The sequence below is a fragment of the Girardinichthys multiradiatus genome, chromosome 20 (assembly GCF_021462225.1).
Source record: "Girardinichthys multiradiatus isolate DD_20200921_A chromosome 20, DD_fGirMul_XY1, whole genome shotgun sequence".
Classification (NCBI taxonomy): domain Eukaryota; kingdom Metazoa; phylum Chordata; class Actinopteri; order Cyprinodontiformes; family Goodeidae; genus Girardinichthys; species Girardinichthys multiradiatus.
The window spans coordinates 9,836,219-9,860,715 of NC_061812.1; the positions used below are offsets into that span (position 1 = coordinate 9,836,219).

Consider the following 24,497-nt stretch of genomic DNA (forward strand, 5'->3'; position numbering starts at 1 on the left):
TTTCTTTCTCCATCTGTAGCCTGTCCTGTCTTACCAGGCATCTACCACTGTGAGGCACTATGAGGAGGAGGATGCTTTGCTAGCATGGGATGCAAGATGGACAAACATATATATATATATATATATATATATATATATATAAGTGAAAGACAAAAACAGCAACATGCAGCAAACAACCTGTATTTTTTTACTCATTTGTACAGTACTCATAGTAAGACCACAAATGGATTGGTCACAAATCTATCACTGATGTCTGAACTGAAAGCGGACTAAGAACTGAAACCTCCACATGATATTGCGGTAACTATAATCAACTGAAAATCCCACCTGAGCCCCTATCCTGCCAAACTCTGCCACCCAACAGCTGCACGCCTCAAACCAGTTTTTAAAGGACAGAAACGGTAAAAAAAAAAAAAAAAAAAGCTACATTTTGGATTTCCTGCTGTATCTAACTGTGACTGCCTGAGAAGATGTTGCTTAGATAATGGTACAGGTTTGTTGAGATGAGTCTGGCCTTGTACTGCTTTAATGGTAGCACTGACAGCCTGCAAATCTTCCTCATTTAAAAAAAAAAGAACTACAAGCACTGTGTTTAAAAAAAAGCACTATCCCTTTTAAAACATTGTTTCCCTACAGTGCAAATGGAGTATTAGTGCATTTTGTGATACTTTTTGTAAAGAAGGGAGGTAACTAAAAACAGACCATAGGTATCCCAACATGAGCTAAAATATTAAAGACAATACTACAAAAAAGAAAAAAATGAGCATATTTAGCATATTGATAATAGTCCCATGTTTCACTTATTTTTGTAATCTACACTTAAAGATAATTTCTTTAAATAGATAGCTTAGAACTTTTGAAGTGAGGTTATGCTGAAAAGAATAAGCCGTTAAAGTCTTACCCATCGTTTGGTGTCTTCATTTACTACAAATCCAAATGAGTTGGTTCCTAAGGCTGAAGCCAATAGGTGGTTTGAGTGGGGCACAGACCAAATTGGACTTTTCCTTCCTTAAACAACACCTAAGTGAAAAAGGTCACAGATTTTTTTGCACACACTATTATGTGAACCTCTAAGCAGGTGTCACTTTTCTGTTTGGTGGTTATCTATACAGAAGCTGTTGAGTAAACCTGGGGGGGCTAAAATTAAATTAACTGGTCTATAGACATCTAAGCCAACATTGGTACATATTTCTGCAAAACTCTGAAAATATATACATTTTCTTAGAAGTCTAAATGTTGAGCTGTTTTAGCTGAGATAGACAAACATAAAAATGAGCAGAAAGAACACTGGGATCAAATTCGGGATATCCCAATTACTAACATGTCTTTACTAGATGAGGTACACAACCACACACTTCATAATGTGCAAATAATGTAGAAGTCCAGAACGTTTCATGTGTACCAGTCTTGGTTTCATTGTCATTCTGAGTAAATAAGGACTTACTGTACAGCACAAATTAAACTCTGTTCCTAAAATGCCTCAGAGATATTCTGTCTGCTGCGTTTTCTCCCTGTAATGAGGATCTCTGTCAAAACTGTCCTGCTGCTATACAGGACAGTTTTATTTGTACGAAAATGAGCTGGTCCTCTCTGGTGATATTGAGAAAGTGTCTTGTTAACGCACAACCTGTAGAGTTTGAATGTTCACAACATTTTAGATTAAAATGTGAGTCGTTACCATCAACTAGTCCAGTACAAATATGTAAATATGTTGTCATGTTTACCACTATTTTCTAAATCCTTACATTTCAAATAAACAAAAATAGAGGGTCTTTTCCAGCCAATTTTTATTTTTACTCCGATATCACAACTGAAAGGGATAAAATGCCGTCATATTCCGTTAAATGAAGCTGTCTTTAAAAATCGGGGGTTATGCTGTGTGGCATTTTTGGATAATTTACAAACGTTTGTGGAACTTACAAATTTGAAGTCTTTAGCTTAGACTTTTAGACCAAATTTTGCTTTGTGTAAACTTGCCTCAACTTTGAAATCGAGTATATTGCTCACTGGATGTTCTCGGATGTTCTGAGCTGAAACCGCATTCTCACATACAGTAACTTTCTATTAGAATAGTAATGCAGTGTAAAAATTAATAAAATAGTGTCTAGTTAAGTAGCAATAAATTAAATTTTTTACAAGCTTAAGCTTTATATCAGACTGTGATTATGACCAGAAGTTCTTTGCATGGTCCATTTTCAGCACATGTTGCATGCAGGAAGTTAGTCGGTGTTGCACCTCCTCCTGTTTCAATTTCCTGTGTAAATAATTAACATGTTCTATTTAAATAATCTCCCAATGTGAATCTTTCTCTTGTTTAAAGGTTCACAAAAAGCTTTTGCATAAACGTCTCTGACATATTTGAGATCGGAGTTTTTTAAGATAGAAGTTTTTTAAGGTAGAAGTCCACTTTGGTTTTGGCTCTTTCCGACTAGCCATTAGCTTCAGCCTCCAGGACTAACTAATCTGAATTTGTGCTTGAAGAAGACACCAAAGCAGTTATCTGCTGCAGGTAAGATATTTACTGCTTTCTGACATAGCCCCACTTCCAAAACTCTTAAACATGAGTGTATCAGTACGCTCCCCAGCACAGTTTGGTGCAGATTTCCCTTCATAGCATAGCTACTCAAACATGATTATTCGGGTGGGTTTCTATTTACCTCCACTTCCGAATTTGGTACAATATGGTACAATAAACGTATGTCACTCCACATGACAGAGCCAAATCTAAATGTTTTGTTTGGTCTCTGGTTGATGCGAATAGATTAGTAAAGCTGGAAAAACACATAATTATTTTTTAAACCAAGTATTTTCCTCCTGCACTGTGATAAAAAAGAAAAAAAAGATGCTTATTGTGAAGCTGAGATATGACTGGGTTCTCCCTCCTGTGCACTGCCAACCATGTGTGCTGTATGCTTTGTTTCTGTCTGTCCTCGAGGCAGTTTAGACTGCTACATCACTGGCCGCTGTCCTTGTTTTTGTGTGCCGCAGAAGTGAGGGACTGAGCTCCTCTTCAAAGACAGTGTGTCTGAAGACTATATAGATGTAGCTGGTGTGTGTGCGGCACTGTGTTGTGTCATGGCCACTTTGTTATGACTTTTATCTGTTAGCTTCCACTGATGATGCATGTTTGGCAGTGTCTTTGTGTTTTGTCCCCTCTGATGCACTTGGCCTGAACAATCTCTGTATGTACTGTACTGTAGCAGCATCTCGCCTCCACTCTTTCATCTGCATATGCGTTTTATGTTTCTCTCTGTTTACATGCTAATCCATCCCCGTCCCTCCGTTTTCACCATTCTCACAATTTTTGTCACACTCGTCACGTCCATTTTGTGTGTCACCAGGACAACCTGCTCTCGTATGGCTGCACACTATAAAAAAAAGCATTAGATTTTAATGAAGAGCAGCTATTTAAAGCAAGTTTTTGGTAGCATGATGTGGCTGTGCATGTACCAGTCCTCTTTTTAACATTCGTATTCTCCCTGTGTAGCTCGCCCCAACGTTCAAGTTTCCGGACACCAAGCTGTGAGTTGAAGGGGAGCAGCTGATGCGAGTGTGTTTGCGTGTGTTGAATTAGTGCAAAAAGCAGTGGGAAAATGGTAAAAAGAGAGGGAGAAGGGGCCAACCAGCATTACTCTGACATTTAGATCTCAGTCTGTACACCTGCTTCTCCACTGCCCCTGAGATGAATTCCCAACTCAAAGTCAAAAGGTAACTTGTGGTCCCACATCACTGGCTTAACGGGACCTGTGTATCACCACTGTCTTGAGAAAGGTCAGACAGAAAGGTCAAGTCTATTTCCTGGGCCTCCGTGTGACTTGCGGATCCAGTCATGTAGGTACTGTTATCAGTAGAGCACTGTAGACCGCTAGTAATATAAACCATTAATGAGAATTTCCATTGATCCAGGTCTACTGAAGATAACAAGAGTGAGATTTGATAAGGGGTAAAAAAATGTAGAACAAAATCTGTTCCAGCATACAATGCTTTGCCCATATTTGTGGTCAGAGTATGGCTTGTTGAAAATGTGATACTGTTTTAAATTTCAAAGCAATATTATATTCATGATATTAAATAATACAACGACTAAAGAAACCCTCTCAGATCTGTTGTCAGCATTGATTTTCTTTACATAGCTGAGCAGTTAAAAACAGACACAATTACACCAGCTCTCCGAAATCAAAAGTGACATTACAAGATGGTAATTATTGTACAATTGTGCTTTCATTGTTTTCCCTCGCTGAACGAGATTAGTGGGTGGTGCAACTTCTAATCTAAACAAACGATTAGCCCCGTTTGTGCCTCTCATGTACTTTATTATTTTCAAGTTGTGGAGCTGAGCTCTTGCTGATCTTTGGGGAAAAAAAGTTAAAACAAAGATTAGTGTAGCTGCGTCAGCCTTGTTGGCGTTCACAGAACCTTTAAAGTCAAACAAGTACGAGCAAAGAATATAAATGTGAAGTGATTGGTTTTAGCGGTAACAGGGAATAACTTAAATTACTTATACAATATTGCTTTGTATTTTTCGTGTGCTTTACTAAAGATGTAAAAAAAAATATATAATCTCCATAACAACTTCAGTAAAGTTTTAGCTCAAGAAAAAATCTTTGTGGTACAGCAGAGTGAGCATTTGCCGTTTAGGATCCTGATGAATTGTTAAAAGACCTGATATGTTTGAGGCTTTCTGAACATTTAGCTTGCAGCTAATGCACAGCTCTGTAACTTCCCATCCATTCCAGTGAGACACAGAAACATTCACTCAAAGGTAAAGGAGCAATCCCTGTTTTTGCATGTTGCACTTCGTTTATTGAAACTCCTTAACAAAAAAAGTCAAATTTCATTACTAAAATATGTAAAAGTGCTCAACTGGATGGAGTTTTCTGGAGGTTTCTAGCAGTTTTGTTGCAGAACAACAAAATAAAGAAATAGCCTAAATAATATTAATCAGATTTTTGAAACTTGCTTATAAACTTCAATCTTGAGTCACGATGTTACATAATCTATCAGTTAGCTTTGTTATTTTGGATTTTTTTTAAGTTTATGATATTGATTTATTTTTTATACCTTGAAGAGCCCAACCAAGGACTTAGTGGTGAAATTAGGCGTTGATCAGAAGGCTATATACAAGGCAACAGATATTGCCTATGTACTGTTCCTAAGTACAAATACAAAATTAATAAAATAAAAAATAACTCTTTCATCTGCGTTAAGTTTTTAGTCAACATTGTAATTGTCTTATTTACAGGGAACAATAAACACATTATAATAACGTTCATAAACCAGTTGGTATTTTAATCTATTACAAATCTGTCTGAATGGATAAATTATTATTATTTTTTTACATGCAACAGCATATACACAATGTTAAAAAAGAATAGAAGAAAAAAAACAAGAAAAGTGAGATTCTGTACAAATCTGGTACATAATTAAGGGGTTGGGAGAAGTATGAACTTATAATGGTCCACACTTTTACCAGACACATCTTCACACTGATCTGTTCCTGTTTACATTAAATTCTTAATATTGTGCAACAAATTACGTATTTCCTTTCAATATTATCCACATAAATATTAACTACATAGTCCACCTAATAGTTCTGTCTGAATTTCCAAGCCCAGCTCCTTCAAAGAGTGCCGTTTCAAGGGATGAGTCATCACAAGGGACTGATCAACCAATCAGAAGCGGACTTGTGAGAACTATGTCACATTAGACAGCCAATGATAAGGGATTCCACAATTTTTCTAAAATGCCTTCTTTTGATGTCATGGAAATCTCAGTTTAAAAAAAACAAAAGTTAACAATCTGTCACTTTAATTTTAATAACTGCCTTATTAATGAGGTTGTATTCATATTTAACCATTTCAAATCATTTTCCTGAATCAAGGACAGGTTGACATTCAAAACTTGTATTATTATTCACAAAAGTGAAATTTAACTTCTAACTTTTAATTATTTTATTGCTTTCCAAATTTCTTAATAAAATAAAATTTGACTATTAACTTAGAAATTTTTTTTGTTTTGTTTAATTTGACGAGCATCTTTTACAATAACCATGAAAACACTTTTTTTTGGTAGACTGCCACACCATTGGTGGAAATGAGTGATTGTTTAGACTAAATCTAGAGGCAAGCAAAGCTATTTGACATGATGTGGAAAAATAGAGATCATGTTGAAGAAATGTCAAATCCAAGGTGTGTGCACTTCACAGGGGAAAAATATTTCCCCATACACTCGATTCTTAAAAAAAGCAAAGCTAAAAATCTTGAATACATTTAAATCAAACCCAACTAAAATTTGCAGCTGTGGTGCATTTGTTTATTGAGTCACATTGTTTTTCCTGTAACCTAATAAGGATCCTTGATCAAAAACAGCCCTTTGAGATGACACCTCCATCTGAATGGTTTGCTTGGGCTACCTTGGAGCTGAGGGCCACTGGTCAAAAACTGACTTATAATTTTATAATTAAACCCAAAAATGTGACTAAAACTAATGCTGCTCAGTGTCGGCATCACATTAATCACTGCTCACAGCCTGTAAAGTCGTAAGCAAACAGCAGATCACATTTTTTTTTCTAAAAGAAAATAGCAGAGTAAGAAAAGAAACAAGACATAACCAAACACTTAGTTCTTTTATTAGAAAAAGAAACCCCAAAATAGAATATTACACTAATGAAGATCATCTGCAGGATATTTTTTCCCAGTTCATTACTTTTAAATACTTTTCTCTAAGATTTTTTTTTGGTAGATTTATTTATTTATCCGTTCTGTGATGTGAGCTGTGTGAATGGCTGAAAAATATGAAAAAAGAAGCTTTTTGTTTCCCAATAAAACCCTGTTTAGTAACATGTTTCCCTCTCTAACAGTATATTTCTGGTTTGTAATCAAAGGTGCAAAACATAAAGACTAAAAAGAAATAAATGGAAAGTGCACAACGCCTTTGGTAATTCATACATAAACATTCATCAACAGAAAACAAGGTAAAGCTTAGTATAAAGTATTATTTACAACATTTTAGCATATATTTTTGTTACTTGTGTTTTAACATTTTGGTTTGTTTGTGTTTGTTTCTGCTACATATCCTTCCTTAATGTTTTGTGAACACATTATTTGTTAGAATTCAGTAACTGCCTTATGCTTTTCCCCTGACTCTAATCCTGATGTTTGAGAAAATATTGTTTCTACAGACTGTAAATGTCATTAAACAAAAGGAATTCAACTGCATAGTTTTATGTTGTGACTAGAGAATTTCAACTCAAACTGTCCCAACAATCATATTTGCATTTCAAAAATGTGATACAAAATGCCAGCTTATGATATGAGACCATGGGTTTTTTGGTTCAGCCCTAACTCAGCGTGAGTCCTCCCCAGTTTCACTCTCTCCTGATGGTAGCAGCATCTTCCTGAGGATGGGTGCGTAGAAGGGACCAAAGACTGTTCGGTTGAAGTGGACAATTCGCCCAAAGGCAGTCCCCAACTCTGCTAGCTCGGGACTCACCAGCCTGAGGGGAAAATGCAGCTCTGGACGCCTTTTAGCAGAGCCACCTTGCAGCATGGCCAGGAGGAAGCCCTGAACTCTTTCTTCTATGTTGGAATGAGAGAAAGATGGAGGAAAGTCAGACCTCTGCAGAAGAATATCATCAAAGTTTTAAGGCATGTAAGCAGGGAAAAAGTAAGATAAAAAGTTCTCCTTATTTTCTTCCATTAGTTGAGAATAAAAATTTAGTTGCACATCATGTTTCTCCTTTTCAGGGAAAATTGTGCATCCCTAAACACAAGCTTTCAACAGCCATAAACATTAATAATATATTTCATTTAAAAGTACTTGTTAAGACACCAAAGGTTTACAGGCACAAAATAAAACAACATAAAAATGGGTCAAAAGTTCTACAACCGAACAAATGAGTAAGTCACTGAAATAACGTTCATATATGTGAGATTTTAAATACAATTGGAAATACATAAATAAATAATGTATGCAGAAATAATATTTTAAATCAATACATATGAAAAGCATCTAAAAATATTTCAGTGTCTATTTGAGTATTCTTGTGCTGCAGCATATCACGAATTTATTTTAATGTGTCAGCCTTACCCATCAAAATCCAGTGGGCGGGGCTAACACTCAAATAGCCAAGGCGATTGGTCTGCTGGTTAAGTGAACCAATCATTTATTAAGGTCTATTTGACAAGCCATATTGAAAGTTTCAATTATTTCATGATAGATTATAGCACAGAAAAATTTAAATATGTAAATAAATAGTAAGATAATTAGATTTAAAATATGCTGAATTAAAAAATATAAGGTTCTTAATTAATTATTTATTAAAGTCTTAACATGTAAATATTAGTTCAACAAATTATTGGATTCTGGCCTTTCATATTAAGCAATGTGATTTCATGCAGATGGGATCAAAAAGCTACATAGAAGCAAGATTATAAATGGCATTAAAGGTCAGTAACAAGAACATGCGTATCACATGGAAGCCAGGTCCTTGAAAAACTGGAGCAACATTACTGGTAGCAGGGATTCTGGTAATTTCTAATAAAAAAAAATACATGGGTGACAGAATTCTGAGCTAACTGAAGCTGCATTAGGGACTTTAGAGGGCATGGAGAATAGAGAAAGGAGTCACAATAGTCAAGATGGGAGCTAGCATTACTGCAGAGGAGCTGGATGCCAAAGAAGGGCCAAAAGAATTTATGTTGCGTTAGTAGAACTACGCAGACCAGGTGACATACTTTTTGTGAGCTGTGTAGGAATGAATCCTATCTAGAGTGATACCCTGACTTTTAACATTAGGGGAGAGTCAAATTGTGCAACTGTAGATGTCAAAAGAGAAGCAGCAGCCCTTGGAAAGAGCTGATAAAAACCTCAGTTTTATCACTATTTAAATGGAGGTTTGAGAAGAATTATCATTTAGTTCAAACAGAAACAGCGGTAGGGGGGATAAAGGAGGTGGGACTGGAGGAAAGTGTGTCTCATCTGCAAAGCAATGTAAATTGCTATTACATTTTCAGGAAGATATTTTTTTTAAAAAGGAGATGAACAACAGAGGACTGAGGATAGAACCTTGAGAAACACCAGTAGAGGCTGGAAATGGTTTTGATTTAAATGTTTTTTTAATCTAAATGTGCTTACTCCGACCAGAGATATCAAATTTAAACAAGTTGAGGTTTGAGGCAGTGATGCCAAAAGACAATAATCTGGTTTATGGGAGATGGTGTCAAAGGCTGCAGTAAATGAGGAGAATGGTTGATATTCTTGTTAGCTGCCATGAGGCAGTTGTTGGAGATTCTAACAAGGCTTGTTTCTGTGCTATGAAGGAGATGCAAACTATCCTGAAATCGTTTAGAGTAAGATTAAACATTTTCTCGCTTATTTTTCATTTTTTTTCTTTTCTGTAGCATTAAATTTTATCCATTTTATCAGCAAAGTGTCTGCATTTTCGGTGCCACACTTTAATTATAGAGAACAGCCAACAGAATGAGCCAGTAAGTGCCTGGAAAATAACTCCTCTTGGAATCCCGCCTGACCTATGAGTGTTCGAACCGAGTTGTTATTTTTCCACAGTTCAGATATTTGTCCTCTTAGCAGATCCTGGCTCTCCTGGGGCAACTCTCCTCCTCCCTGGATGCTCAGAGCTTCTTTCACCTGCTGCAGTACTGCCTCCCCAAGCTCCAATAGGGCCCTCTTCAGGTCGGCTTCCCTGGAGCAGCAGAAACTAATGTTAAACTGTGTCACAGCTGAAATTTCCCAGAGATTCATACCTCTGTGCAGAATGAGTAATTAGGGGGTAAACACTTAAATTAATTAAACATCTGCTGCAATAAATTAATACATTTTAGGAGAATAAAACTGTTGGTCTACTGTCATCAAATAAGTATGGCAAAGCTTTCCTAAAATGGAAAGAATGAGGTTAGCTGGATCTGTTCTGACAAACTAGTTGCACCCTGTCACCTCCATTGGTGTCCATCTCATACAATACCTGTTCTCCATGACAGCCAGTACATACATCACCCAGTCCTGCTCTTACCTGGTGTGACTGCCCTCCAGCAGGGCAGTGATCGTCTGCTTGAGTTTACCTACAAACCCTTGTAGGGAGAAAATGACACCCTGACACTGAGTGCCGGTCAGGAGCAACACTGAAGCCTCCAGGACCAAAATCTGGAGCTGCTGGCTCAGAGCATCCAGGCGGGATCGGTCCATCTGCATGGTCTGCAAAACAGGGTCACCTTATTGCCATGTGCAATTTCTTTAAATGAAGGTAGTTGGACTTCAAGTAGAGTTTTTTGATTTAATCTGACAGTCCAGTGTTGATACATGTAATAAAAGGGTTTGGAGCTGCTGTTCTACAAGAGCTCTGATGTCCTGTCACATGCTTTAACATGCAGCAGGGTGAGGAAGAGTGCACGGAGCAACTGAATATTCCCTCATTATCAATAAGATATTACACAGCGTAATGAAAGGTGCAGCGAGATGCAGCCACACGCTGACCTCGGGATATTTTTGGTCCTGCAGGTCCCAGCGGAGCAGACGCATGTAGGCGCGGTTGAGAATAGCTGTGGCACTAGGGAGAACTTGACTGTCAGGACCAGGAGAGTCACACTGAGCCTGGAGAGCCAGCGCCTCCTCTGAGGCTGCCACCTGAAGCCAAGCAGCTGTGTTGTCCAGAAAACCTGGGAAAAATGTGGAACATTTTAAAATAAAGCACACAAGTAAAGAAATGTTTTTTAATAAGTTACTGAATAAGCAGAGGATCTCCTGTGTTTTTACAGTATACAGGTGCAGATTTTTTCATGCTTACCAGAAGTTCTAAAATGTTCCCAGCAATAAATTTCTAATATCAGACAACTATATGACAGCTTGATATTTTCTCAGTTGCACCCTTTTACTAAAACCATAGACTGGTGAAAGGTAACAAAAGATCAAAATGATCTAATTGAACAAAGTTATCAATCAGGAGAAGGGAACAAATATCCACAGCAATACATGCATATACAGGTCATTCTCAAAATATTAGCATATTGTGATAAAGTTCATTATTTTCTATAATGTAATGATGAAAATTTAACATTCATATATTTTAGATTCATTGCACACTAACTGAAATATTTCAGGTCTTTTATTGTCTTAATACAGATGATTTTGGCATACAGCTCATGAAAACCCAAAATTCCTATCTCACAAAATTAGCATATTTCATCCGACCAATAAAAGAAAAGTGTTTTTAATACAAAAAATGTCAACCTTCAAATAATCATGTACAGTTATGCACTCAATACTTGGTCGGGAATCCTTTGGCAGAAATGACTGCTTCAATGCGGCGTGGCATGGAGGCAATCAGCCTGTGGTACTGCTGAGGTCTTATGGAGGCCCAGGATGCTTCGATAGCGGCCTTTAGCTCATCCAGAGTGTTGGGTCTTGAGTCTCTCAATGTTCTCTTCACAATATCCCACAGATTCTCTATGGGGTTCAGGTCAGGAGAGTTGGCAGGCCAATTGAGCACAGTGATACCATGGTCAGTAAACCATTTACCAGTGGTTTTGGCACTGTGAGCAGGTGCCAGGTCGTGCTGAAAAATGAAATCTTCATCTCCATAAAGCTTTTCAGCAGATGGAAGCATGAAGTGCTCCAAAATCTCCTGATAGCTAGCTGCATTGACCCTGCCCTTGATAAAACACAGTGGACCAACACCAGCAGCTGACACGGCACCCCGGACCATCACTGACTGTGGGTACTTGACACTGGACTTCTGGCATTTTGGCATTTCCTTCTCCCCAGTCTTCCTCCAGACTCTGGCACCTTGATTTCCGAATGACATGCAGAATTTGCTTTCATCCGAAAAAAGTACTTTGGACACTTAGCAACAGTCCAGTGCTGCTTCTCTGTAGCCCAGGTCTGGGGAATGCGGCACCTGTAGCCCATTTCCTGCACACGCCTGTGCACGGTGGCTCTGGATGTTTCTACTCCAGACTCAGTCCACTGCTTCCGCAGGTCCCCCAAGGTCTGGAATCGGCCCTTCTCCACAATCTTCCTCAGGGTCCGGTCACCTCTTCTCGTTGTGCAGCGTTTTCTGCCACACTTTTTCCTTCCCACTGAGGTGCCTTGATACAGCACTCTGGGAACAGCCTATTCGTTCAGAAATTTCTTTCTGTGTCTTACCCTCTTGCTTGAGGGTGTCAATAGTGGCCTTCTGGACAGCAGTCAGGTCGGCAGTCTTACCCATGATTGGGGTTTTGAGTGATGAACCAGGCTGGGAGTTTTAAAGGCCTCAGGAATCTTTTGCAGGTGTTTAGAGTTAACTCGTTGATTCAGATGATTAGGTTCATAGCTCGTTTAGAGACCCTTTTAATGATATGCTAATTTTGTGAGATAGGAATTTCGGGTTTTCAAGAGCTGTATGCCAAAATCATCCGTATTAAGACAATAAAAGACCTGAAATATTTCAGTTAGTGTGCAATGAATCTAAAATATATGAATGTTAAATTTTCATCATGACATTATGGAAAATAATGAACTTTATCACAATATGCTAATTTTTTGAGAAGGACCTGTATAATATATAAATTATGGGACAACAATGAAAACACCAGAAAGATGTCAGGGAGGCTGCCAGAAGTAATGAAAGAACTGCAGGAATTTCTGGCAAGCATTGGATTCGTTCTACATGTGTCAACTATCTACTATATTCTGCAAATAGCTTAACTACAGAGTAGGGCTGCACGGCAGAAGCCTTGTATTTCAAACTAAGCATCCAGGTCTATCTAAAACACTGTGGCAGAAGATGTTACTGTACAGGGCTTTTTGTTAAGGGGGATAAAATTATAAACAGTTGTAAATACCAAAACCTTTATGGTGTATGCATAAAGCTTAAAGTGAGTGGAAATTTTATTTTCCAGAATATACTTATATACACTGCTCAAAAAAATAAAAGGAACATTCAAATAACACATCCTAGATCTGAATGAATGAAATATTCTCATTGAATTCTTTGTTCTGTACAAAGTTGAATGTGTTGACAACAAAATCACACAAGAATCATCAATGGAAATCAAATTTATTAACCAATGGAGGCCTGGATTTGGAGTCACACACAAAATTAAAGTGGAAAAACACACTGCAGGCTGATCCAACTTTGATGTAATGTCCTTAAAACAAGTCAAAATGAGGCTCAGTATTGTGTGTGACCTCCACGTGTCTGTATGACCTCCCTACAACGCCTGGGCATGCTCCTGATGAGACGGTGGATGGTCTCCTGAGGGATCTCCTCCCAGACCTGGACTAAAGCATCCGTCAGCTCCTGGACAGTCTGTGGTGCAACGTGACGTTGGTGGATGGAGCGAGACATGATGTCCCAGATGTGCTCAATCGGATTCAGGTCTGGGGAACGGGCGGGCCAGTCCATAGCTTCAATGTCTTCATCTTGCAGGAACTGCTGACACACTCCAGCCACATGAGGTCTAGCATTGTCCTGCATTAGGAGGAACCCAGGGCCAACCGCACTAGCATATGGTCTCACAAGAGATCTGAGGATCTCATCTCGGTACCTAATGGCAGTCAGGCTACCTCTGGCGAGCACATGGAGGGCTGCGCGGTCCTCCAAAGAAATGCCACCCCACACCGTTACTGACCCACTGCCAAACCGGTCATGCTGAAGGATGTTGCAGGCAGCAGATCGCTCTCCACGGTGTCTCCAGACTCTGTCACATGTGCTCAGTGTGAACCCGCTTTCATCTGTGAAGAGCACAAGGCGCCAGTGGTGAATTTGCCAATCCTGGTGTTCTCTGGAAAATGCCAAGCGTCCTGCACGGTGTTGGGCTGTGAGCACCATCCCCATTTGTGGATGTCGGTCCTTCATACCATCCTCATGGAGTCAGTTTCTAACCGTTTGTGCAGACACATGCATGTTTGTGGCCTGCTGGAGGTCATTTTGCAGGGCTCTGGCAGTGCTCCTCCTGTTCCTCCTTGCATAAAGGCGGAGGTAGTGGTCTTGCTGCTGGGTTGTTGCCCTCCTACGGCCTCCTCCACATCTCCTGGTGTACTTGCCTGTCTCCTGGTAGCGCCTCCAGGCTCTGGACACTACGCTGACAGACACAGCAAACCTTCTTGCCACAGCTCGCATTGATGTGCCATCCTGGATGAACTGCACTACCTGAGCCACTTGTGTGGGTTGTAGAGTCCGTCTCATGCTACCACGAGTGTGAAAGCACCACCAACATTCAAAAGTGACCAAAACATCATCCAGAAAGAATAGGTACTGAGAAGTGGTCTGTTGTCCCCACCTGCAGAACCACTCCTTTATTGAGTGTGTCTTGCTAATCGCCAAAGATTTCCTCCTGTTGTCTTTTCTATTTGAACAACATCATGTAAAATTGATTGTCAATCAGTGTTGCTTCCTAAGTGGACAGTTTGATTTCACAGAAGTTTGATTTACTTGGAGTTATATTGTGTTGTTTAAGTGTTCCCTTTATTTTTTTGAGCAGTGTATTATACTTATATGCTGGAAATAAGCATGCACTCATGTGCAAACAATATCAAATTCTCCCATAGAATCACCAAGTTACAATTAAAAAATCAGTTGCTTTGCTCTCACTTCTTACTGTTCAGTAAGGATAAGTTTCAGAAAAATTAACTCAGAAAACATTTATTCAGGTGCATGTTTTGACTGTGCCCCGCTCGTCTTTATAAAACCTACTTGTGTTCTAGAGAGCTGGTAGAACAATAGAAGTGGGAGCTATTATATGAATGGGTAGCTTTAGCTTTGCTGTTAATATCAGTGACTGGTTGTTTAGTTTCTCACACAGAGTATCAGTAGATAAAAACTGCAGGATGGTGATTTAGTGCGACAGAGGTCAGAATCTGTTTAATTAAATACTGAAACATTAAATTACCGTAAATGTTCCTCTCACAAAGTCACCTATGCCGTCTGCATTTATCTCTGTCACTGCTTAATTAAAACTCAAGAGTGAAACAAAGATAGATTTCCCCCCTCACCTGGCTGCTTGTCCAGGATCTGCTGAAATTTGGCTCTCTCGTACTGCACAGCCTGCTGCAGGAGATGAGGCCTCAGGCTCTGGATGGCGAAGTTAACCATGTCGGTTTTCATCAGTCCCAAGACGCGGAAGATCCCCCTGAAGGAAAAAGCATTACTTTTTTATTTACAGTGCCTTGCAAAGGTATTCATATCTATAGAAGCACATTAAAAGCACAAACCTCAGTGTATTTTTGGGAAATTTTATACAACCAACACCGAATAGTGAAAGGAAATGACACGTGGTATTTGACCTTTTTTTAGGAATTAAGATCCAAAAAGTGTGGCATGCATTTGCATTTAGTCCCCTGAACATTGATTCCCCTAAGTGCAACTAATTGCCTTCAGAAGCCACCGAATTAATAAACAGAGATCATCTGTATGTAATATGATCTCAGTATAAATACAGCTGTTCTGTGAAGGCCTCAGAGGTTTATGAGAGAACATTAGAGAACACGCAGCATAATGAAGAGGCCATGGTAACTCTGGAGGAGCTGCAGAGAACCAAAGCACAGGTGGGAAAATATGATGACATGACAACTATCCCTTATGAAGTCCACATATCTTTATGAAAACATGGCAAGAAGAAAGCTACTATTGAAAGAAGTCTAGCATGTAATTTTCAAAACGCATTGTAAGGGACACAACAATTAAAAGAAAGTGTTCTGGTTAGATGAGATTAAAATTCAGTTTTCTGGCCTCCATGTAAAACTTTATGTGTGATGACAAACTAAAACTGTTCATAACCCTGAACACACCACCATGGTGAAACCTGTGGGTGGCAGCATCATGCGGTAGAAATGCTTCTTAAGCAAGTGTAATGAAGCTGATCAGTGTAGCTGGGATGTTGGATGGAGCTAAATACAGGCCAATACTGGAAGGAAACCTGTTAGAGGCAGCAAAAAACTTGAAGGTTCACTTTCCAGCAAGACAACAACCCTAAGCTCTAAAAATACAGCCAGAACTCCAAAGGTATGGTTTAGATCAAAGCCTATCCATGTTTTTAAATAGTCCAGACCTATATCCAGTTCATAATCCTTAGTAACACTTGAAAATTGTGGTTTACAGATGCTCCCTATCCATTCTGACTGGAATAAGTCAGAAAAATGAACACAAATGTTGGTCTCTTGATGTGCAAAGTTGGTGGAAACATTTGCCAAAAAAACATGAAGCTGTAGTTGCAGAGAAAGGTTATTCTACAGAATAAAAAGGCATGGGACACCTTTTAGACTTTTATTTCTAAAAGAAATTCAAAACAATTAACCATATTCTAAATACTTTACATTTATGGACTAATTTCTGTTGGTCTATCAAGTAAAATCCCAATAAAAATACATTAGGGTGTTTTTTTGGGAATACCAAAACAAAATTCAAAGATGTTTAAAAGAGGTATGACTATCAAACCACTTTAAGTTCTGATAATTGGGTTGAGTATGTTTTGTTATGTTTCACGGAGTTACATAGGTGTGACAGATCAATCTTCTTACCGAAGGAGCTCCACTGGTTCCTTGAGGTCTTGCAGTGCCCTGACCTCAGGGTCACGCACAGGAGCACATAAAGATGCCATCTTGCTAATGACAAATCCTGCCAACCTGTGGAGGTCCAGAGCTCCGTGTTGGACTTGCTGCTGGATCAACTCCATGTCCAGCACTTCGTCCAACTGAGACCTCAGCCTGACGTGACCGGGCAACAGCAGCGACCCAAGCATCTGAGAGGAAACACAAGCTGTTGTTTCACAAATCCTCTCTGATTGGCTGATCTTTGCTAAAGCTGGGCTAAAACTCAGCAGAAATGTGTTGTTGCTCCCTGTCTCATCAAAGGTTTTTAAACAGATGACTTAATTCAGTTGGACAGCCAGATCTTAGAAATGTAAAGGTGTTTTCAAACCTTTTCTGTCTTATCGTTTTACATAAAGATGTCGTCTGACACAGTCTTGTCCCGCAGGTATGCATTGTTTAAGGCCATATTCTTAGAAAGGAAACATCATTTGTGCAGACCTCTTTGTGCATCTTTTTCCCTTTCGTTCGAGTGAAACGCTGACCTTTTAATGACAGAAAACTTACGGTTTTGACCTCCTGCAGCAGGACAACTGCATGGCTGTAATGTGGGGGATCGCTGCTCAGCTGTTCCTGAAGACTGTCCCAAAATGCCTGGTGAATGATGTCTGTCACTCTGCCCTCCAGGCTAAAACAAAAGCAACTGTTTAATTGAACTCAACAGTTTTGATTTATGAAGCAATAACTGGTTGAATGCTTCTTGCCTGTCAGTGGGAGGGCTCCTATTTTTGATGCAAAAGTCTCCATTCACTACTATCTCATGTGCAAGGCTCAGGTTGGAAACACAGTTTTCCAGCTCTATCAGACTGGATAATGAGGCAGTGGGTGGACTCCCTGACACAGAGAGACACACACACACATCCACAGATAATTAACAATACCCTGGTGGTAATAATTCAATTACTAATAGGCTCTGAAGGTGTAGGAGCTGTTGTCATTAAGCTTTATATACCTGTAGGAGAGTCAAGTTTTTCCAGACTGGGAAGGTCAGCCGGGGAATCATCAGAGGGCTCCTCTCTCCAACTGGACATTTCTGCAGCATTCAACATTTATCTTCCTCATTAACAAGGTATAACTGGATATGGTTGAAACAAGGGCTTACTGCTGAGGCCATTTGAATTTAGGTATTTGCCTCTATTTCTGTTATTGTTGGTAATCAAACTGTTTTTTGCAGCAAGAACAAACCTTAACCATAACACACATGTTTCTATAAGGAGGAAACGTTTGAGCAAATTACTGAATATTAAAAACATGGCCATTACCAGGGCAAAGAAGGGCCAATAATGGTAAATGGAAAGATAAAACTGTTTTCATTGTTCATTGCAACAAGTAATATTTCAAAGAAATTATTTTGCATGTTCATGTTTTACACTGTATTACATGTAAAAATAAAATAATTGGTGTCATTTTGTCCTATCTTTCTAGCAGTCCACTGAAGAACTAAAGTATTTAATATGTTTCAAAGGTTTTATCAACAAATACTTAGATGCTATAGTAACAACTGGTATTATTATAAAGGTTAAGTTTTGACCTCTTCCCCTTTACTCTGGTGTGTTGGTATTACCTTCAGAGCCATTTTTTTTGTTTGTTTCCTTTTAGTGGTTGAGGTTGGTCACACTTTATTTAGCTTTTTTCATATATCCACTGGCTTTTTGAAAACTGGCCGCTGCTTTTCAATGTGGTTAAAATCTGGGGTGTTTTCTGGCTTCAGCTTCAAAAATTTTACGGTCAATATTTTTTAACCAATTACCCAGACATCAGACAAAAGTGGCATCTTTGCTGCTTGTCTTCCTAGCCTGCACTGGTGGCAAGATCATTTTGCAGGTGCTATATTCTTCGTGACATTTCACTATTAGGCTATTGTAATTCAAATGGTGAAATGCTTTTATGTGGAGGCAACAGAAGAAAACAACATTTTCAAGCACATCTGCTTTTATTTTATATCATTTAGACTTCTAATTAGTCTGATAAGAGTATGTGTTCACAGCTTTACCTGTGCTGATCTGTAGGCTTATATACTAAAATCAGGTTAGCAAAATAGTTTCTAAACTCTTTATATTAAATTAATAACATGTAAATGATTAGTCAGCACCTTAATTAGAAAACAGAGTTAGAAAGACAAGCTGCAAAGTTCGCAAAACTCAATATTTCTGACAAGGTAAAAAAAATAGCACAATGGTAACATCTTAACCATTAACCAACTAACTTTTTATTTTGTAAATTTCTAAATCCAAGACAGCCAGTCTACTTTAACCCTTCAAATTTCCCAGATTTCCCAAGTAAATTAACATATTGAAATATAAAGAAAGACACAGTTTAAATACTAAATGTACTTAATATTTAAAGGTTTTAGTAGTTAACTCACCAGGTGTTGATTTTTAAATGACTTGAGAAGTGAAACGTCTGACAGACAGTGAATCTATCAGCCGTTTAAATGACGTCTGCGTCAACGTTCAAGTTCAAACCTGGACTAAACCATTCCAGTCGAGACACCGGGCCCTAAAAACACCTTGTTTGCGGTCCGACATTATTTTAACCTATATGCATGGTTCGGTTTGGAACAAAACACAAAGGTTTATAATATGTTAATGGCTGACATGTATTTATTTTAGTAAGACAAGCCTTAGAAATGCGTAACTTTTTTTTAGTTTTGTCCAATCTCAAATCAAAACAGAGGGCGTGTCTGTCCTGTAACTTCCTGCTGCTGCTTTTCACTCTGTTGTAATAAACCCGCCTCGTCCTGTTTTTTTCTTTGAAACACTGTGGAAACAAAACGGAAAGCGGTAGATCCTTTTGTTTAAACTCTTTTTTTTTGTATAAAACAAGCACTAGTTAACCAGAAATGTCGTGTTTCAAGCCAAGCCCCAGTTTGGAGAAACATCGGCCGAGTGAAAGAGTCCGGGTGAAGTTTTATCGTCACAATGCGATTCAGTTTCAGAGATGTATCAGTAAATTAGAAAATCCTAAAACGTTTATTTATTTCAGTTATTCGGTAAAAAAAAAAAAAAAAGTAATATTCTTTCAGATTCATTTCACACAAAGTGTTACATTCTGTTAATTTTGGTGATGACTAAAAAATAATGACAAACCAAAATTCTGGTTCACAGAAAATCAGATATTTACATCAAAATAATATATTTTTTATTTAATAAATGTGGGCCTACTGAAAAGCTTGTCAGTGTATGCTACGTAATACTTGGTCGGAGCTCCTTAGCATGAATTACTGCATTCATGCAGTGTGACATGGAGGTGATCAGCACGTGGCTCTGCAGAGGGGTTAAAGAAACCCAGGTTGCCTTAAGAAGCCTTTTCTTCATCTACACTGTCACCTCTGGAGTCTCATCTTCTTAACAATACTCCACAGGTTCTCTTTGGGTTTTAGAGTAGGTGACTTTGCTGTCCTGTTAAGCACTTTGGTACTATGGTCATTAAAGCAGGTACTGTTACTTTTGCAGTGGTGGCCCGTTCGGCCAGAAAATAGAATCAGCATCTCTAACAAGCTTGTCAGCAGAGTGAACCATGAAGTGCTGTAAAATTTTCTGGTTGATGGTTCTGTTGACTTTGGACTTGATAATTCAACCTGGACAGACTCACAAAGAGAAGACAGGGATGCAATTAGAAAAGTTTATCAGTGAATGTTTATTACTTTGGTGCTCGGACCCCAGTGGAACACGTGAATGCTGAGAATGACATGCGCCTGAATGAACATCTTAAGGTTAGATTTAGAGATGTCTTCCCCTCCTGGGGATCTGATTCTGATGGTGGAGTGGAGGCCTGAGGAGATTTGGAAAGAGTTTGGAAGCCAAATTGTGGAGATGGGGTGGAGGAGGGTCAAAGTTCAGCGGCAGAATGGAGGGTTTTGCGGATGAAGATCTTTTAAAGCGGAGCCTTGAAGGATGATTGGCCGGGGGAGAAATGCAGACTTGACGCTGATTGGTGGAGCAGAGCCGCATTGAGGAGTAAATAGATGAAGCTGGAGGTGATGGTGAGTCTTCCATGTTGAATTTTTGTTTAAACTCCATAACACAAAGGACCAACAGCAGATGACATGGCTCCTCGAATCGCTGATTGTGGAAACATCAGACTGGACCTCAATCAACTTGGATTTTGTGCCGCTCCACTTTTCCTTCAGATGCTGGGACCTTGATTTCTAAATGAAATGCTGCTCAACTGAGCAGCTGCCTGGTCCTTTTTCTCCTTAACTCAAGAACAACACTTCCGACAGTTTTAGCCCATGTCCTAGACATGTCTGTTGTATGTGTCTAGTGGCTCTTAAAAAACACTCCGACCCACACCTTTTTAATCTCCCCCAAACTCTTGAACGGGCTTTGCTCCACAATCCTCTCAAGGCTGTGGTTATCCCCGTTAGTTGTGCATTTTTCTTCCACTTTCTCCTTCCACTGAACTTTCCATTTAATGTGCTTGGATAAAGCGCTGAACAACTTCTATCCCAATTACTTTTTATTGTTAACCCTCGACAGCGGTCGTCCCCATGATCTTGTGGGCCATAACATTTGTCTTGTTTAATTTATTATGTTTTACTTAAAATTGAATCCCACACTTTTATGAGAAAGTGAATTTTGGGTGTTAATTAGCAGTCAACCATGAATATCAAAATGAACAGAAATAAGGTCTTGAAAGTAATCTCTTTGTGTATGTTTACTTATTACTAAAATAAATCAACCTTATAATTAGATAAAAATGCACCTAATCATTGCAGAAATAATTTAAAAACTCATACAAACATTAAAAAGCAAACCAAGACAAAACTCTTCTGCAAATTATTTATAACTGCAAAATGTGTAACAAACTTTTCATAAATACAAGCATTTGACGAAGAATCATCTAAAAAAGTTCACTATCACACAGAGAAAACAATTAGTCTTTTTTGTAAAATAAAAAAAAACCATGAAATAAATGAACTCCAACACCAATGGTATTTTATAAATTTGCATATATCAAAATTTTAACCTAAATTAAAATTCTCTTTTAAAGTAAAAATAAGTTATAGAAAGAATAGTTCCAAGCTTTCCCTCAAATGATCTGATATACATGGACAAACTTGCATTGTTTAACAATTGCACACCACAACATATTGTGCATAAGGATGACAGAAAACAAGAGCAAACAGTCAGGTTGTCGAGAGAGCAGCAAACCCATTTTGTTCCTTGTATAAATTAGTGTCTTTTAAACCTGAGTCAGAAAATCAATGTCATATTTTAGTTAATCATTCTGAAGTAGATAATTTGTAAGTAGTTTAAATCTACAGAGAAAACTAGAGACTGAAAAGAAAATTGGCACAAAAGAGGCTCCTTGAATCGTTTTCTCTGCATTCATTCGAGCTTTGCTCTTTGATAGCTGTGGGGGTCTTATTGTTAGGAAAGGCAGAAAGGAGCCTCTGCTGAATAAAAACGCCAATTACTGAATGCAATCTTCTGTACTCACAGCCGCCTCTTTCTTTCACACACCAACAAAACTGTACAAAAACATGAATAACATAATAAATTCAGACATCACTCGTGCTAATCAGAATGCCTCAAATAAGGGCAGATTGTGTTGCAGTGTGAGCAGACCCAGGCACCACTGAACAGGTAGAACACACCAGCACTGCTTGCTCTTACAGCTCGGTTTTCCTTTGGAAACTGGGTTTCTTTCTCATGAGCAAAATCATAATTTTGCAAATAAAGAAGATGCTAAATGATGGGCTAATAAATGTGGGTTTTTTTTTTGTCATACAGATTAACTGGCACTTTTCAGCTTCCTGACGGCACATTAGAAATGCTAGGCAGATTGTTGGAGGAGGAGCAAGACACGACGATAAACCACAACATCTTTCAAAATATGAGCACAAAATGACCCAGTGTGGCGAATGCGTATAATTTCTGTCTGTATTCACACCTGCAAAAACATGAAGTAGTAACGCTCATGTTATAACATGAGAACTGATGATAAAGATGCAGATCAGCTTTTTTCTGTTGGTGGAGGAAGCAGTCCAGTAGTGCTGAGAAGACTGCGTCGCAGTGCAATCAGTGCTGTGTGCTGCTAGTGCTATCAGCTCAATTCACACAATTTCTGCTATGAGTCTTTGAGCATGTTGATGCGTGCAAAGATCTTGAGCGCAGGTCCCAGCTTAATGTTCATAGTGCTCATTAGGTGGTCCTCCTTCAACAGGAGCAACGCCTGTCCATCGATCTCCTGAGAGCGAAACTCGTCGGCGATCTCCTGACAACCTGTGCCAGACAGCAGAGAAAGGCAATAAAACATGATTCCTGAATGCAGAACTTTCTGAATCTCCCTGCTTAAACACCAACCTGGCAGAGAACGGATGAATTCGTAAACCTCCTCTACGTTCCAGTTGCCCGGGTCGTTGGGTAAGAAGCGCTCGTCGAGGGAGGGTGCATCTCTCCCGTCGCAGCCCTCTAGTTCTGAGGACCTGCTTGGTTGCCGGTGGGCGGGGACCTGGGCTGAGGCTGGAGCGGGAGCGCCGGGTCCTGAGCTGGCTGCCGACAGGGGAGATGGTGGCTCTTCATAGCTGGACATGTCTGAACAAGGGCTGGACTCCTCCTGACTGGGCTGAGAGGCATGCGGCGAGGATATAGAGCCTCCCTGTGCCTGCTGTGGTGACGGCGACATTTTCTGAGAAGAACAAAAATGATCATGAGAGACATCAAGTGATAAAGTTCACTGACTACATGAGAAATAAGCATCTCCTACACCTGATGTTGAGGATTAAACACTGAGAATGATACAAAACAAGTTATGTCAAGTAAACATTTTTGGAGGGTTCTGAACTCTTTACTTGGGTCCACTCAGTTCTTTATACTCTATACAAGATGTGGGCAGAAAATCCCAAGTAATTCTGCCCTTTTCAGGGCAACCAATAAAGGTTGCTTTGGATCGCAGAACAGTTAACGACCCATAAAGACAGGAAGACAATCAGGTTGACACAAATTATCTGAAGTTCATTAATTCAATAAAGGTGTGAAAAGTGAAAGGCTATAGAACATGTTGTGTACAGAGTTATAAGGTTTATGAGGGAAAAAAAACAAAACATGCACTTATGAGCCTCTTTACCTGCTTCTTAGCTTCTATACTGGAGCGGCCATGAGATCTTTTACGCCAGCGATTTGTTGTTTTGTTCTTCTCTGGACGGAAAAGTCCAACCCGTTTTGTGCAGCCCACGTTGTACCTGCTCAGACAGAACCTCCAGCTTAATAAGGTGTCTCCTAATATAAAGCTGAAAGAACATACTTTCTATACACTGCATAACAAAAACACTTTCTCACTGCCTGACATTTAATCAGACTAAACTTTTCCTGTTTTAGCTCGACTACGATTATCAAGAAAATTTCTATTTGCTAAAAGTCAGAATCCTTTTAAACTTTTATCCAAATCTGAACTTTACATACATTTGCTTAGTACATAGAATTATTGCCATTTAAACTATATGAAGTATTTAACATTTCAGGTATCCTTCCACAAACATTTTACAATAACTTGCTGTAACTGAAGCCCCTTTCACATCTTCCTTTTGTTTTGTTGTCTACATGTTCTTTATGCCTGGCGATCAACTGTAAGGCCCTGACACAGAATGGGGGGTTGAAGTCATCCCAACAATATTACACCCCTGAATCACCTCGGAAGGTAGTCCAAAACCCATAACCACTATGAATCCCTTGTAGTTCATAGTGGTCAGTAATCATATAATCTGGCTCTGTTGTCAAACACATCTGCATCTCAATACATATAATCAAAAAGCTAATTGTTCTTAGTATATTATTTTTAAAAAGTGAAACTTGTGTTTATCATATATTTATTTCTGTTAATTTTGAGTCTTAAGACTTACAGTTTATGAACACCCAAAAATCTGTTTCTCAGAAAATTTGAACCATTGAAAAGGGATTTTTGGAATA

General features: G+C 38.9%; 3 protein-coding genes across 12 annotated transcripts in view; 1 reads left to right on the forward strand and 2 right to left on the reverse strand.

The window, feature by feature from the left end:
- anks1ab (ankyrin repeat and sterile alpha motif domain containing 1Ab) overlaps positions 1 to 7,212 on the forward strand; it is a 69,907-nt gene extending 62,695 nt beyond the window's left edge. For 4 of the 7 annotated variants that reach the window (XM_047347568.1, XM_047347574.1, XM_047347572.1 and 1 more), the window contains one exon: positions 3,488 to 7,212. In XM_047347568.1, the coding sequence (XP_047203524.1) occupies positions 3,488 to 3,545 (58 nt within the window). In that variant the 3' untranslated portion in view covers positions 3,546 to 7,212. Of the gene's footprint in view, positions 1 to 19 lie in introns of all 7 variants that reach the window. The other 3 variants (XR_007035416.1, XM_047347573.1, XM_047347571.1) reach the window with 1 other exon arrangement.
- LOC124856759 (T-complex protein 11-like protein 1) lies at positions 6,607 to 19,027 on the reverse strand. The gene is made up of 10 exons (XM_047347576.1): positions 18,950 to 19,027; positions 17,537 to 17,617; positions 17,289 to 17,418; positions 17,092 to 17,212; positions 16,516 to 16,736; positions 14,992 to 15,128; positions 10,492 to 10,673; positions 10,031 to 10,212; positions 9,531 to 9,703; positions 6,607 to 7,577 (listed from the first exon to the last, which is right to left on the reverse strand). Exons 2-10 carry the CDS (start codon positions 17,613 to 17,615, stop codon positions 7,345 to 7,347), a joined length of 1,458 nt encoding a protein of 485 aa, XP_047203532.1. The 5' UTR covers positions 17,616 to 17,617; positions 18,950 to 19,027; the 3' UTR covers positions 6,607 to 7,344.
- A 2,327-nt stretch (positions 19,028 to 21,354) lies between these two features.
- The window catches only part of phc2b (polyhomeotic homolog 2b (Drosophila)), a 42,067-nt gene continuing 38,924 nt past the window's right edge, over positions 21,355 to 24,497 (reverse strand). For all 4 annotated transcript variants that reach the window (XM_047347564.1, XM_047347567.1, XM_047347565.1 and 1 more), the window contains 3 exons: positions 23,659 to 23,773; positions 22,896 to 23,220; positions 21,355 to 22,814 (listed from right to left, as the gene is read on the reverse strand). In XM_047347564.1, the coding sequence (XP_047203520.1) occupies positions 22,660 to 22,814; positions 22,896 to 23,220; positions 23,659 to 23,773 (595 nt within the window). In that variant the 3' untranslated portion in view covers positions 21,355 to 22,659. The remainder of the gene's footprint in view (positions 22,815 to 22,895; positions 23,221 to 23,658; positions 23,774 to 24,497) is intronic.

What these genes read in the sequence shown, in the direction of transcription:
- LOC124856759 (XM_047347576.1), bottom strand. Translation starts at nt 17,615, where the DNA reads ATGTCCAGTTGGAGAGAGGAGCCCTCTGATGATTCCCCGGCTGACCTT. An exon ending in AAAACTTGACTCTCCTACAG is followed by an intron (nt 17,419 to 17,536) that starts GTATATAAAGCT and finishes TCTCTGTGTCAG; the next exon opens with GGAGTCCACCCACTGCCTCA. An exon ending in CTCGGTTCGAACACTCATAG is followed by an intron (nt 7,578 to 9,530) that starts GTCAGGCGGGAT and finishes ATTCCAACATAG; the next exon opens with AAGAAAGAGTTCAGGGCTTC.